The sequence below is a fragment of the Sipha flava genome, unplaced genomic scaffold (genome assembly GCF_003268045.1).
Source record: "Sipha flava isolate LNK unplaced genomic scaffold, YSA_version1 248_pilon_pilon, whole genome shotgun sequence".
Lineage (NCBI taxonomy): Eukaryota > Metazoa > Arthropoda > Insecta > Hemiptera > Aphididae > Sipha > Sipha flava.
Window position 1 is genome coordinate 478,926 of NW_020272897.1, and position 14,761 is coordinate 493,686.

General features: G+C 27.6%; 1 protein-coding gene across 2 annotated transcripts in view; it reads right to left on the bottom strand.

Annotated features, from left to right (window-relative positions):
- The window catches only part of LOC112684307 (glycine receptor subunit beta-type 4-like), a 218,629-nt gene that overhangs the window by 21,554 nt on the left and 182,314 nt on the right, over nt 1–14,761 (bottom strand). For both annotated transcript variants that reach the window (XM_025555752.1, XM_025555753.1), the window contains 2 exons: nt 14,364–14,587; nt 3,250–3,332 (listed from right to left, as the gene is read on the bottom strand). In XM_025555752.1, coding sequence (XP_025411537.1) covers nt 3,250–3,332; nt 14,364–14,587 — 307 coding nt within the window. The remainder of the gene's footprint in view (nt 1–3,249; nt 3,333–14,363; nt 14,588–14,761) is intronic.

A 14,761-nucleotide genomic window follows, 5' to 3' on the forward strand; every position in this document is an offset into this window, starting at 1 on the left:
CAGTATTTAGACGAGCGTACATAATATTTTTATCACAGTCAATTGACCGTGCTGGTGGCGTATGAAGTTTTTGAATTTTTTAAAATTTCCACACGATTTACAAGCATTTTTTGAATTTTTCGTTTATTATTGTTCATAACTATTTTGAAACTGTAATACTTCTCACACGATACGTACTTTGGCCGTAATAAATACAGGAACCGCGTCCTTTGTGCACCATACGCGCATACAACTACTTCGGAGCCAGTGTATTATAATACACTTACAATCTATCATACACTGCACCGATTGCGCTTTAAGTCTGTTAAGTTATGCGTAGAATTAATATTTGTTAAAAACAAAAATGAGATTTATCGGTCAAATTTCATTTTCAAGTTATGATCGTTTGTAGTCGTCGTATTCATTCGTTTTTATCTTATAAGTTTTAAGGTGCATACTATTGTATAACATCATAATACGGATAATAATAATGTGATAAGTTATTTGATAAAGATTGATGGGGGGGGTTTTTTTTAAGAGCATCTAGAAACAGTTCTTCTTATCTGCACTATTATTATCAGTAATTACACTATCACTACAGTTGCCTTATCATATAATCGGTTGATTATATTTAAACAAACAGTCATGGAGTTTATATTATTTAATAATTATATTAATTATATAGTATAATTAATTTATATATTACAAAGTACAATGTCATCAAGTAAAGAATTAGAAATGTTATATATGTCTTTCCTTGTAATATTTTTTTTTCAATATTATAATCAGTTTTATTTCGTAACTGATTAATTATTACATTTGGTGGGATTCTACTTTCAATTTTACCTATAATTATAATAATAAGTAAATATTATATAGGTATAATTTCAAAATATAATTTAGTACTTTAGTTTCTTAAGTAATTGAATATAATACATACAAGATTCACTCTACAGTACATTTTAATTGAATATAGATATCTTACACAGTTTAGTCTTGTAGTCTTGTGAAAAATACTTTTATTTTGTATTTAAATACTATAAGATTATTAGAATATAATATTTTTTGCCCCGCTAATATTTGACAGTTTTGGATTGGGTGGTAATGAGTATATGAGAGAATATATATTCAAATAATTTACAAATACTTTACAAACAAGACTGGTTTTACATATTATTATGAATTTTTTAAATAATTACCTTGAAGAGAACAAAATTTTAAATTTATTACTTCTAATTCTTCACTTGATGACATTGTAGTTTGTACTATATACATTAATAATACTAAATAATTAATATATTACAATTAATATAATTATTAAATAATATAAAATTATGGCTGTTTGTTTAAATATAATATTTAAATGTAATCAACCGATTATGTGATAAGGCAACTGTAGTGATAGTGTAATACTGATAATAATAGTGCAGATAAGAGGCGCTGTCTCTAGACGCTCTTGTTTTTTTTTTGTAGCTGTCCGCTTCTTCCACTGAATTCAAAGTTTACATACAGTTACTGGACTCATGGTTACATTTTTCACGCATAATTTATCGTGGTACAACAAATCGTGACTGCAGTGACGTGGTGACGATGGAAAACGGACACCTTATATGATTTGAAATCGTTAATACGAGTACACGAAATCGAAATTTGTCCGAAACCTTTATCGAATGCTGCATATTTTTCCACTCGAATTCGATGTATAATAAATACTCGTGACGGATGATGGTAGAGTATATTAAACCTTATATATATATATATATATATATATATATATATATATATACTCAGCGCCAGCACTTATGTGTGATGCTACAATATGTTACCGTCAATTAGATGAAATTGTGTGGTTTATAAGGAAAACAGTGAAGAAAATCTGTTTTCCAAATTATTCAGGATTATTAATTTTGAATTAAATTACGATTTTTTTTTCTTTTAATACCATTTGACATGATGCAATTTAGAAAAAAAATACCTCTAATATTAGTCATATATTTACGTATACATTAATCAGTTGTAATTTATCATTTTTCATAGTAAAGAACCATTTAACTGGGTAATATATTATTCAAATATCCATATTCACCGAAAGAAAATTATTTTTATTTCTTCTTTTAGATTGAAAATCATGTTATTTGATATATAACTATGGTGTTATTAATAAAATAAATATGAAATATAAATTAAGCTAAATTATTCAGATATTCATGCAGTTTTGACGTATGTAACTCTTTTTTAATATCGAGTTCAGTTAATCGGTAAGAAATATGAATTCAACATTTTATATTTTTACTGTTGATTTTCAAGTATTTATGCAGTTGATTTTTTCTTTTTTATAGCCCATTTATATGATAGAAAAAACAATTATATAGGAATATATTTTTAAACTTAAATAAAATTAAGAAATTAAAATAATATAATTCAAAGCTATTGTTAAAATAAATCATGTATCTTCCTCAATAAAAATAAATATAAATTTATTTTTATTGGCCATTGTTTTCTAGCAGAATGTTTTCTCAAAAAAATATAATATGAAAAATATATTGAAAAAATTTGGTCTAGATCATATAATCGAATTTTTATTTTTTTATTAAAAAATCATAACAAAAAATTATATTTACTACTGTTATTTAAAAATTGTACTCAACAAATTTTTTTGTTAATCAGATAAATTTTAACGGTTATCGATTAAATTAAAATTTCGTTTAACTATTAATATTATAACACAGGAATATTTCTAGAGTACAGTGATTTATATTTTTACTGTCGATTTGGTGTACTGATGATGATAATAATGTTTAGAACAGATTGTAGGAATGTTTTTATAATAAACGTGTGGAGGTTATAGTGTTGGCAAAAATTTCTATTTAGCGGAGTTGGAATCCGATAATAGTGGTAAAACAATATAATTTATAACATTCACCGCTGGTTAAACACATAAAAAAAAATTATACATTTTTTTTTACACAACATTCGATTGTAATAATTATCTAATGATTTATATAACGGCACAATGAGAAAACCAATGATAATCCTCTACGGATGTAGATTTGACATATGGTAAGGGCCCGAGGGAATGTTCCATTGGTTTCTGTGTGGACCAGACCGATACTGATTATTTCAGTGACAGTTGAAACGTATTTCACGAATCATAAATGTTAAATTATAATTTGTACATTTGGTTTTGAGTCGAGAATTCGCATTTTTTGCAACACATGTTTTTTTTATCAAAAAAACCATATTACAGTAAAATATGATTACAAAACTTACAGCTAGCAACCTCCATCGTGCAAACCTGGTTATCCAATGGAAATTTAGATAGGTCCATCATGCATGAAAATGTTAACTTCAGTCTGAAAAAAATAAATACGATTATAATTGTTTTTATTCATTTTTTATTTGTACATAAATTATTTATTGGTAATCGTAATTATTCAACAACATTCAAATAAATTATGAACGCCGTCGCAATAGTATAATAACATAGTAATAGTGTAATACTGTATGGTAAGGCTTAAACGTTTGTGAACTTATGATGAGAAGCAAAGGTCATATTTTATTTTATTTTTATGTTTATATTTGATGAATATATTTTAATGAAAAAATGTGAAGTAAAACGAATTTTTTTCATTTAAGATAGAAAACAATCTACCAAAGTTTATAAATAGCTCAAAAACGTTCAAAGTATTTAATGTTTTTGAAGTGTGTACTCGTTTTTTAAATTAATGTTTACTTTTTTCCATATCTCTCGCTCCCTCTAACTAACGCCCGACAGATGTTTTTATTTTTATTTTATACATAAATCAAAGTAAAGTATAATTTAATTTGGCTAATCAACTGCTCTTATTCTTCAATATTATTACACAGTTGAGATTAGATGTTTCGCAATCAAACGAACGGAAGAAAACATTTTAATATAATGTAAATACCATAATAATAGAGATTAACCGACGTGCCCACTTCAGAGCTTATTGGAAATACGTCACTGGAATAGCATCAAACGAATAGTTTAGCCGAAAAAAACGACACGTAGAGTTATTGATTTCAATCGATGAAATATGAACTTTGATGAGACACACAATGAATATATATATATATACGAGAAATGATGATTGGTCGTGCGAGTTACTTTATATGGGATACAGTGGAAACTGCATCATTTGATTGAACACGTGGTAGGTAAATGTACTTTTAAGATGAGAAGGAATGCCGTACATATATCAGTTTAAAAAGGATATGGGAATGAATTATTATTGTACACCGGACTGGAGTGTTTTTAGCGGATGGCTAACGAGTAGTGCGGAAGAAATAGCTATATGTTGAATACCGTGAACACGCTAGAATAAGGAATAATAAATATTCTTTTCAAAATGCTTAAAAAGCAATTAAAAATAATACTCTTTGACACTTTTTAAAACCTTCCGGATTTTAAATTCATTTATATTAAATATAGGACGAATGAATGATTTTCATTTAAAAATTACATAGGAATAACTGTTTTAAATATATTTTTTTAAAAAAAGAATATTAATGGACGAATAAAAATGTAATAATTATCTTATTGTAATTTGGTTGGAGCAGTTAAATGAAATTAGTTTCGTTCGAGTTGATAGTATGAATTGAACTATATGAAATATAGTATTTATATTGTGCTTTGCAATCGAACTCCACTTCGAGACCGATTTATATGTACTAGATATATTTTAATCATGATATATATATATATATATATATATATATATTATGTAATTTTCTGTTAAGGATGTGCTTTGGTCGGCTTATATAGTAATATTAACGGAGCGCATCTATGTGGTAAACCACACGGAGTTAATTATCAAACACCAGTGAACTTAATAATAGGTAATAATTACACGTAAATTTGCTATTAGATCTTGAAAGCTTATGTTCTTATCAATAATGGATACATTCAAGTTAGCAAATAGCGCAGAACTTAACATTTTAAATTCGAGATCAAAAATATTTGTTCGCAACCAACAGAGTTTATCAACAATATTGAAATCAAATAGGAACAATATTGTATCGAAATAAAAATGATTTTCTCGTTTTATACTTATATGTATTTTTTTTTGTATAAACTATATTTACAATCTGTATACATGACATAATACAATGAGTAAATAGGTTAACACAGGGTACCAGATTTTCTCGTTACAACAATATTGCGCTTTTTAAGTTCAAAATCGGTTAGCGTTTGAAAATAATATATTTTAAGCAAATATATAAAAATATCAATAAAAATATTTTCGAAAAGTGCACACGAACCAACGAGCATGTTTACTTTTATCTCGGCACCTCCACCAATCCCAGAGTTGTACATATTGCCCATTGGATAGCGATAAAGGATTTTATCTGAATGCGTGTTATTTTTGTAGATTTAATTGAAAAGGTTCAGAGCCCATTTATAAATTATTTTTATAAGAAATACAAATATTTATTGTAGAAAAAATAATGGATATAAATATAATACAAGCGTAGTAAAAATGAACTTTTTATAAAAGTAAAAATATGAGTAAAACATCTCAGTAGCGCCCAAACTGATAAAATATCACGTATACAAGATATTCTATAAAACGAAATCCGTTTGATGTGGAAATGGATTGGGCTTTCGATGTACATTATGGTGGCAGGTATATGTTTAACAATACAACATATTCCTCTACATAAATCTCGTTGAATATCATGCTTGTGAACCAGTCGTACACAATGTTCTTTTATTTATCTAACTGTACCTACTCAGCGTTGGATAGCAAAGATTACTGGTATCCGGTACTATTAATTACCTTCCCGTTCCTTTAGTTCTTAAAAATAAACATACTTTCCCTGTTATTTGAATTGTTTTAAATTAATAGTGTGCATTTTGCACGTGGCTCGCCGAGTTTTTATTTGGTAACCATATGGACCTATCCTGGTAATATTAAAACATACCACCTGTATAATTATTGTTTTTATTTCTTCCCGACTCCGAGACGCATTCCTTGAAGAATACTTACGGTATTTTATAAATTATTAAGAATTAGTTTACGTGAATATTTGTCACCGAAATAAAAATTTTAATTTATTGGATTCATTGGAAATGGTAAATTTTCTGTTGAGTAACTATAAGGATTGTATGGTCGTGCACTCTAAACAATGAAAAATAAAGGGGAAATTCAATAGCAGTGGGTGAGAGAGAGGTATGTGAAGGTATATGAGAGGTATTATGAACGATGGATACCATTTTTTTTTATTAACAAAAATATGCTGATTATTAATTAAAAGGGAACTCTTCAATTTCTCATTAATTATCAAATAAAATTGAAATCTGATTAAAGCAAATTTACAATTATATTTGCTTTATATCCACATTTATACAATGCGGTTTTAACATAGTTTTTTGTGTATTATATTTCAAAGGTTTATTATAAACGTAAAATATGGAGGGGTAAAATATATTATAATTCCACTATTTATCTCCGTATGCAATTTGATAATAATATGTTTAGTGAAAAATGTTATGGTAAGTTATTTATAAGACAATCGTCGATGAAAAATAGTATATGATAATAAACTATAATAGTAATTATATATAATTAAAGCAAAATGTTTATTTATTGTTTTGTTTTATACTGTTATTAATGTTTAAGAAACCTTTTAATACATTTTCGTTACCTCATATTAATTTTTCATCGGAACCGATGGATTCAGAAGTTTTGATTCCGTATCGATTTTTTTATGACCTAGTTTGCGGGTCGATTTCAAAAAAGATTCTCCTCCGTTTTATGCAAATATTTTTTCTTCTTAAGATAAGGAGATTTATGGTCCGATTCCATTTTGTTGTGATAGTTACAAGAAAATTTAATTTAAAAGTTATGCGACACGGCGCGTGGTGTGTCGCTTATAATTTTCGGCTGGTCACCCATCCGAGACGGGTTTAAATAGATACTCGTAATGTCAGAATCAGTGATTTGCTCATGGCTCGTCTACGATTAATATTAAAACGTAAAACTGTTTCTGCTTCTGAAAAACGAATTGTTCCAGACGCTTAACTTATTTGTATCAATATAGCGCATTTCAGTGATTCCTTTTGCGACTGTTTAAAATCGTTACTATTTTAAAAATTTAACAAATTGCTATCTCAACCTAAATACGATAAGTCGATAGCGAATAGATACGAAGGATCGAAATGGATCGCGGACGAGATGGATTCACGGTACGTGTGTAGTCGGTTGGTAAAAGTCGTACCCAGGAAGTTGTGCGGAAACTATAACACCGTGAAGCAGACTCGCACGCCCATCGGTAACGCAATGGTGCTTTGATTGAACGATTTCCAGTGGGTTCGTTTCAATTCATCGATCAAAGGCGGTTTTACTCAGGTGCGAATAAAGTATCTATAATATTACACGAATTTAAATTTGATTTCACACCCGTGCATTGCGTGGCCGTCGTATCGTTCCCGATAGGGATTTAAACATACCATCGGGCTACGCTTGTATCTGATTTGTAAGAATATCATACATATATAATTTCAACACAACGTCCGCTGCGTACGTAATGCTGCCGATAAATAATTGTTTCCCGAGCGTATCCTTCACGTCGGGGATGTTGAAACACCGTATTATAAACCTGACCGTAAAACAAAAAATGGATCCAACGTGCCTATTCGTGTGGTGACCGAAAAATAATTCAATAATAATGCGAAATCCGAATTCAATAATAATGTGAAATCCGCTTACTACAGCTAAAAAACAAGTTTATTGATTACTTAATCATATTTATGTATCAAACTTATGTGTAATCGTAAATTTTTATTTTTTCAAGTTGTACTAAAGTGCACGACAAAAATATTACTTTGAGAAAAAAAAATTCTATTAAAATAATAACATATTTTCTATATTGTATACTCGTATAGATATTTTACTTTATTATTTTAGACCTGTAACAACATTTTGATTTCAGCATTTGAAGGAAATATAGACATCGGTCAAGTTCATTCTTCTTGGTATTTTTGACAGTATGATATTTTCGCTCGAGGATACCCTTGAATGTATAATGTTTAGACAGGTATTTTGATAGATTACAAATTGGATATTTTTTTATTTTTTTTTTGGAAAGATTACAGTTCGAGTTTTTAGATTAAAACTTGAATTTCGGGAAATATTCATTACCATAACTAAAGTACAACAATTTAATTTTCGTTGGTTGTATATACTTCTATAATCATGATTTTGTATTTAATTTTAATAGATTTATACCAAAGCCAAAAAATAAATATACTTCACAGTCAAAATATTATGCTGTACTAAAATAGTTATAAAAGAAAAAATATATGATTATCTTTGATGGTATATATGTAAAACATTTTTTTAATCAATCGTTAACTGTATCGATAAGAAATAGAACATTTTATAGATATTTTAGCTTAAGAAATTATTTTCGGAGAAAGTCCCGTATTTTGGAAAGGCATCATTTGGACAGGCTTGTGTTCACTGGAAATCACTGCAGTGCGATACGGTTGGTTCTTGGAAGATCAATATTCATGGAAGTATAGACATTGGATTATTGTTTTCGATTAGTAATATGAATAATATGAATAATAATTTAATATGAATAATAATAAATATCAACGAAAACTGTTTTTAATTGATTCTAATATTCTGAAAACAACGAAAAACAAAGAAAGTAGCATTTTGTTCACCTCGGAAAGAAATGGCGTCTGCAGATGGACTTCAAAGCAAACAAATCGAGTTTTTTTTTGCAGTGTATTTAATAGTAGGATAAAATTAATGACAATTCTGATTGGTTGACGTCCACTGACGGACTGGGTTAGGGGCCAAGGGCCAGGGGGTTAATAAACTGGACCTTTTATTTTTACATTGTAACTAATAAATATTTTTTATCCATAGAGCTGAATTCATATTTTTTGTAATTTTTGTACAATAATGTTCTATATATATATATATATATGTATACAAAAAAAAAACAGAAAATATACATTACATTTAGTGTACAAGTAAATTTAATTTGAATTAATATGATACGGTTGAGAGCCCCGGAGTTGTTTGCTCTTTTGTCTCCCTGACCAGTCCATCACTGTTTGCGTCTTATGGTTGAAAGGCATGGCTTTTTTTTAAGAGGTTTTTCCATATGAAATTCTAGGTCGTTTTGAATATTTTAACGCATGTTATTGCATGTTTAAATACAATCAAATTTCGTCGATAACTTTTTAAAATATTAAATTATAATACTTGTATTTTAAACAGAACGGTTGAATTTATTTCAAGTAGGCTTGATTCAAGCCATATTCAGCAATATTATTATTTAACGTCGAAAAAAAATTATCTTTAGTGTGAGTGGATCGACTAATTAGTATTTGCATACTTATTACATGATACGAATATAGATTTAATTTTTTTTTTCTAGGAGTTCTAGTGTTATCCAATTTTTCGGTTGACACGAACGAAATATTTTATTACTTTTGATTGCTGAACATGATCAGGTTGCACAATCATATTAAACAATAATTTATTGTATTTATTAAAACTTACATATACTCTGAGTGGATTCCAGGGTCGTAATTAATTTATGAGTATTTTTTTAAATAAGTGTACAGTGATATTTTCGATTAAAAATAATGGAAAAGTTAGGTATGTAGAAATTAAAGTGTATTACTTAATGTTCGAGAAGAAATGTTACATTATTATTTTAAAGTTCTTATTTAATTTTTTCCGTTAACACTTGGAAAACTACTAAGGCAATCGAAAAACAACCGAGTTTTAGTACCATTTTTCTTGGATTATCAATTTTAAAAGAATTACTTGATGTATATTAACGACCAGAAAAATGTATGATTAGAAGAAAAAAATCGTTATCTTATTATTTTTCATGAGAGCAAATTGGCTATACTACTTGTGATCTTACTCGTAAATCTAAGGTCAAGTGATTTTCTGTACAATTTTAGTGCAGTATAAGTAATAAATGTACCAGAGCATTAGACCATGAAGTAATAATGGTCTAATTAACCAATAGGAAATTGCTTAAGAAATAATGATTTAAGTTTATTTCGGTTGAACTTGGAAATTTTGAAAAACAAATTAAGGTAAATATTTAAAGTAACACAAGAATTCAAAATCTTCTTTCACGAGATGTGCGTTGTATTCATTGTTCATGTTATGAATATTGTGTATTGCAGTGTTGATTAACATAAACAATTTTACTATGTAGATCAGTGGTGGCTAAACTATGGCCTGCGGGCCAACTCCGGCCCACCATCATTGAATATCTGGCCCGTGAAAGTATTCTACATTGCAACATTTATTTTCGTAACTGTAAAATTTTACATTTACGTAAAAAGAAAATTGAAAAAATACAATAAATTTTTTTATGGCTCATGGTAAAAAAAAGATGTTTTTTTATGGCCCGAGGTAAAAATAAAGTTTGGCCACCATTTATGTAGATCAAGTGATATTTATAACTGTATTAGAGATTGTTTTGTTTAACGTCACGAATAGAGAAAGTGGTTTGGATATACTGGTAATATTTTATTATTGTTTTAACTTGAGATAAATTTCATTAGTATTTTTTATTTATATCGAATTCCTTTAAAAAATACCCACATTAAAAAGCATCTGGTTATGAGCTATTTATTTCACAAATAATTTTTACTCTATATAATACGTACACCTATTTTAAGTATATGATTTATATATTGATGTATTAATCCTTTTACAAAGTAAATATTTAAAAAAAAATTAAACTAATAACCAAATAACATTAGAATAAAATATATAATTATGATATGTATATTACTTTTGAAAATTGGTCGTACTTTGAAAATTTTAAAATAATTAAATTACCATCGGTTTTCAAAAATTATTTATTAGTTCAATACAACTTTCTTAAAATTATCGAATACTATTTCTCTTTACTAAATCGTAAACGTAAAACAGTTTTTATTAAGAAATTGTTCATAAATAGTTCGGTGATAAATAAAATCTGTAAGTACTAAATTGATTTAATTTTAATTATATTATAATAATTTATCATATATACAAATTATTGTAAGTATATATATATATATATATATATATTTACATCAGAGGAAATTCAAGTTTAACAATTTTAATTTGAAATTATAATTTATAGATTATGTTCTTTAAATTTGAAATCGTAAAAATGTTTTCTGTTGTGGAATTTCATTCAATACAAGGTGGTTTAGTTTTTAATTCGATGCAGTATGATTATTTGACATGTATGAGGAGCTCATCTACTAATTGACAGTACCAAAGTGTTCATGGACATAAATAAAATATAAGCGTTAAGCTGTATGATAGAAAAGTATATAATACACGGAAATAATAATTGTGACAGGAAGCTCGAAGCAAAAATTATAGCAACTTTGGTGCGTAGAAAATGTTATGTGCATAACGTATGGTAAATCGGAGATGACTAAAAAGAGTAACATGACGAGGGAAGCGTGAATTTATGGATACATAAATTTAGATTTGAATAATGATAAATTGGTATGGTTATGAAACTGAAGGGAATCATGTAACACAGTGGTGGCCAAACTTTTGTTTTTCCTCGGGCCATAAAAAATAACTTTTTTTTTATCGCGGACCATAAAAAAATGCATTCTAAATTTTTTTTTACGTAAATGCAAAATATTACAGTTATACAAATAAGTGCTGTAATATAGAAGACTTTCGCTGGCCAGATATTAAATGATGGCGGGCTGGAGTTGGCCCGCGGGCCGTAGTTTGGCCACCACTGATGTAACAGATCAATGTACAATTTATTATTTACGCGTATTAAATTGATAATATATAATGTTTATGCTACTGGTTGGTTTAAAATGTTTTAGCACATACAGCTGTAGGTTAGGTTAGGTTAGGTTAGGAATTGTACAATATAAGGAAGGAGTGGTGCAGGTTTATTTTCTCAAAGCGGTCGTTCTTTCCGAAGAGCGAAACCATTGGGTACTGCGTCCGGTTATTTATTATTTCCCTATAGTTTAATGACAGCGTTAGTAAAAGTTTGTGATACCTAATATAATAGAATATTGTTGTGTTACTGAAGTACGCTTTAATTTGGAAACCATTTATTCAATTATTCAAATAACGCAGCGCATGTATAGTACTGATATATAGTAACTATATATAGTAACATATATAGTAACTGATTTACGGGTCCATAAACTACCGCGAGAATTTAAATTGTTGTATTTTATGTATATTAATTACTTAATAAACAGGATATTATCCTATCTCGAACAATAACCGAATAATATGGAAAAAATCGCTTCAAACGTTTAGTAGAATTTTATTTGTTGAATTTACATATTTTTAAGATTTGTTTTTTTGCTCACTCGCGACAGTTGACAGTATTGGCCAGAACTATATTGACGCGTTATTGTGGTTAAAACTTTGTCATCACTATGAACGTATGTGGTCATCCATCCGGAGCTGTAATGACTTGAGTCGCAGATTAACCGCAGTGACGTCGATTAGAAATTGTTGCTAACTACTGCGACATAATCTTTGTCATAACCTAATATAATCTAATATTTTTAAAAAATATTAACGTTCACTATTCATGAGTTTTATAATATAACTATTAGTCATTATATGGGCTATATTTTATCATTATATTTTTATAACATTGTTATTATATAAACACTATAAACCCATGGAAATCCTAAGAATATTCTGTGAAAATAGTAAATACCATGAGAGCGAGTGTCCATGGGGTATTAATCACAAAACTTAAGTTACTTTTTTCAAAGTTAACTTTTAACTTAATAAGTTAATGAAAAAATATAAGTAATTTTTAATCTAACTTAACTTTATTATTTTAAAATAACTTAACGAGTTAAAAAAAATTGTTAACTTTCCCAGTCTTGGTCATATGAATTTTAAACTCCAACTATCCTTTTCTGTGCGTGAACTAATTTCTTATTTGTTATATAATAATTGCTGTATGGTGTGTTTTGATATATTTTTTAAAATATTTTTACGTGAAATTCATTTACTTTCTAAAATGACAAATCTCGTATTTCCATAGGATAATAAATTTTGACACTATAGCCGATTATTTGACCTCAGTCTTGTTGCTCACAATATTTATTGAATGAAATTGATTCGAATTAATTAATATTAGAGAAAAATCTTGACAAGTAAAATATATAATATGCACATTGTAAAATTGAATTCATATGATTTTTCTATATTTTTAGATTGTAACTTAAATTAATTACCAGTGAATCATCCTATATTTTATGATATTTGAGCTTAATTTATTGTAGTTTACTCAAGTTCATTACATTTTTGTTTGTTTGTTATAATGATGGATACACTTCTTCGACGAAATCTAATATAGTGTCCAATTTTCGAAAAAACTGCCCGAAAATCAAAATGTCATGACGTATATTCGAATTTGAATTCAATTTTCAATCTAATGAGATACTATGTGAAAAATTTGGTGCAGCTTATCATATTATAAAAGATTGGCTATAGGAAATAAAAACATGATTGTAAAATCAATACATTCCTCGCTTTCCTTAGAATCGAAAAATTAAACATCATTGTAAAATCAATACATTCTTCGCTTCGTATAGTATCTTAAATTATAGACTAAAATAATACAACCAAAATCGTCAAACACTTTGAAATTGTATACACTTAAAAACTGCCGAAACGTATATTGAACTTTGGTAAATAATAGAAAAATTACTATTCTAAATTACCGGATTCATAGAGTTTCTTATTAATAACTAGTATTAATGTATTTACACTTTGTGTTAATTATACTGGTAAAACATAAACTTATAAAAACAGTTTTACATAATTTTATACAAATTTGAATTTCCCATCAGTTTTTAGTTTTTTAATTTGTATTTAAGTCGAACACTTTAATATTTCACATCGAAGCCGTATAAAATCAATCGTGATCAAATTAATTTACTTTACTATAAAGTTTTAAAATTTGTATATTATTTGTCATGACATTAACTTTTTTTTGAAAATGATTTTAATTAGAATGAACATTATTAAATTAGCCTAAATATTTAATTATTATTTCTACTGTCAAATCGTATTACCCTTTAACGTTTATTTTCATTAAATTATGGAAGCAAAATAATTAATGTTCATTTACGTACTCCATATTTCTATCTATGGACAAATGTTAAAATAAATAATAACATACCATAATGGACGTATTGTTTTTGGGGTAATTATTTTTGAATTACATTTCAATTTACATTACGTTAAAATGCTTCGGATAGATTCATGAATTTACTTTCGAGAGGGCGAATATTACGTAAAACGGAACGTTCGATAAACTTTCGTGTACGGTATAAACATATATTATACTTGTTTTTAACGTACCTGAGCATATAAAGTATATCGCCATCAGGTTTGATGCGTATCAAAACATTGGGCACAGTAACGAATTGAAATTCTGCGTGTTTCGCATTTGGAAAATACACTTCTGGTTTCCAAATGGCTTTGACTAAATTCGGATCATTTAGGTCCAAAGATTCTGTGATATCCGGGTGTTGTAACCTCGCATCTTGCCATTTTTGTCGAAGGTATAAGTCAACCTCATAATCCTGTAAAACAATTTATAATTGTAATAAGATGTTATTGCTTATTGTTTATTTGCTGTAACAACGTGCTAATAATATTTAGTGTACAGTAAATGTTTGATAAATTAATATTTCAATATTTCGAATAATATTTAAACTTCGTAATGAATGAGATTAGCTGATAATATTTATTAGTAA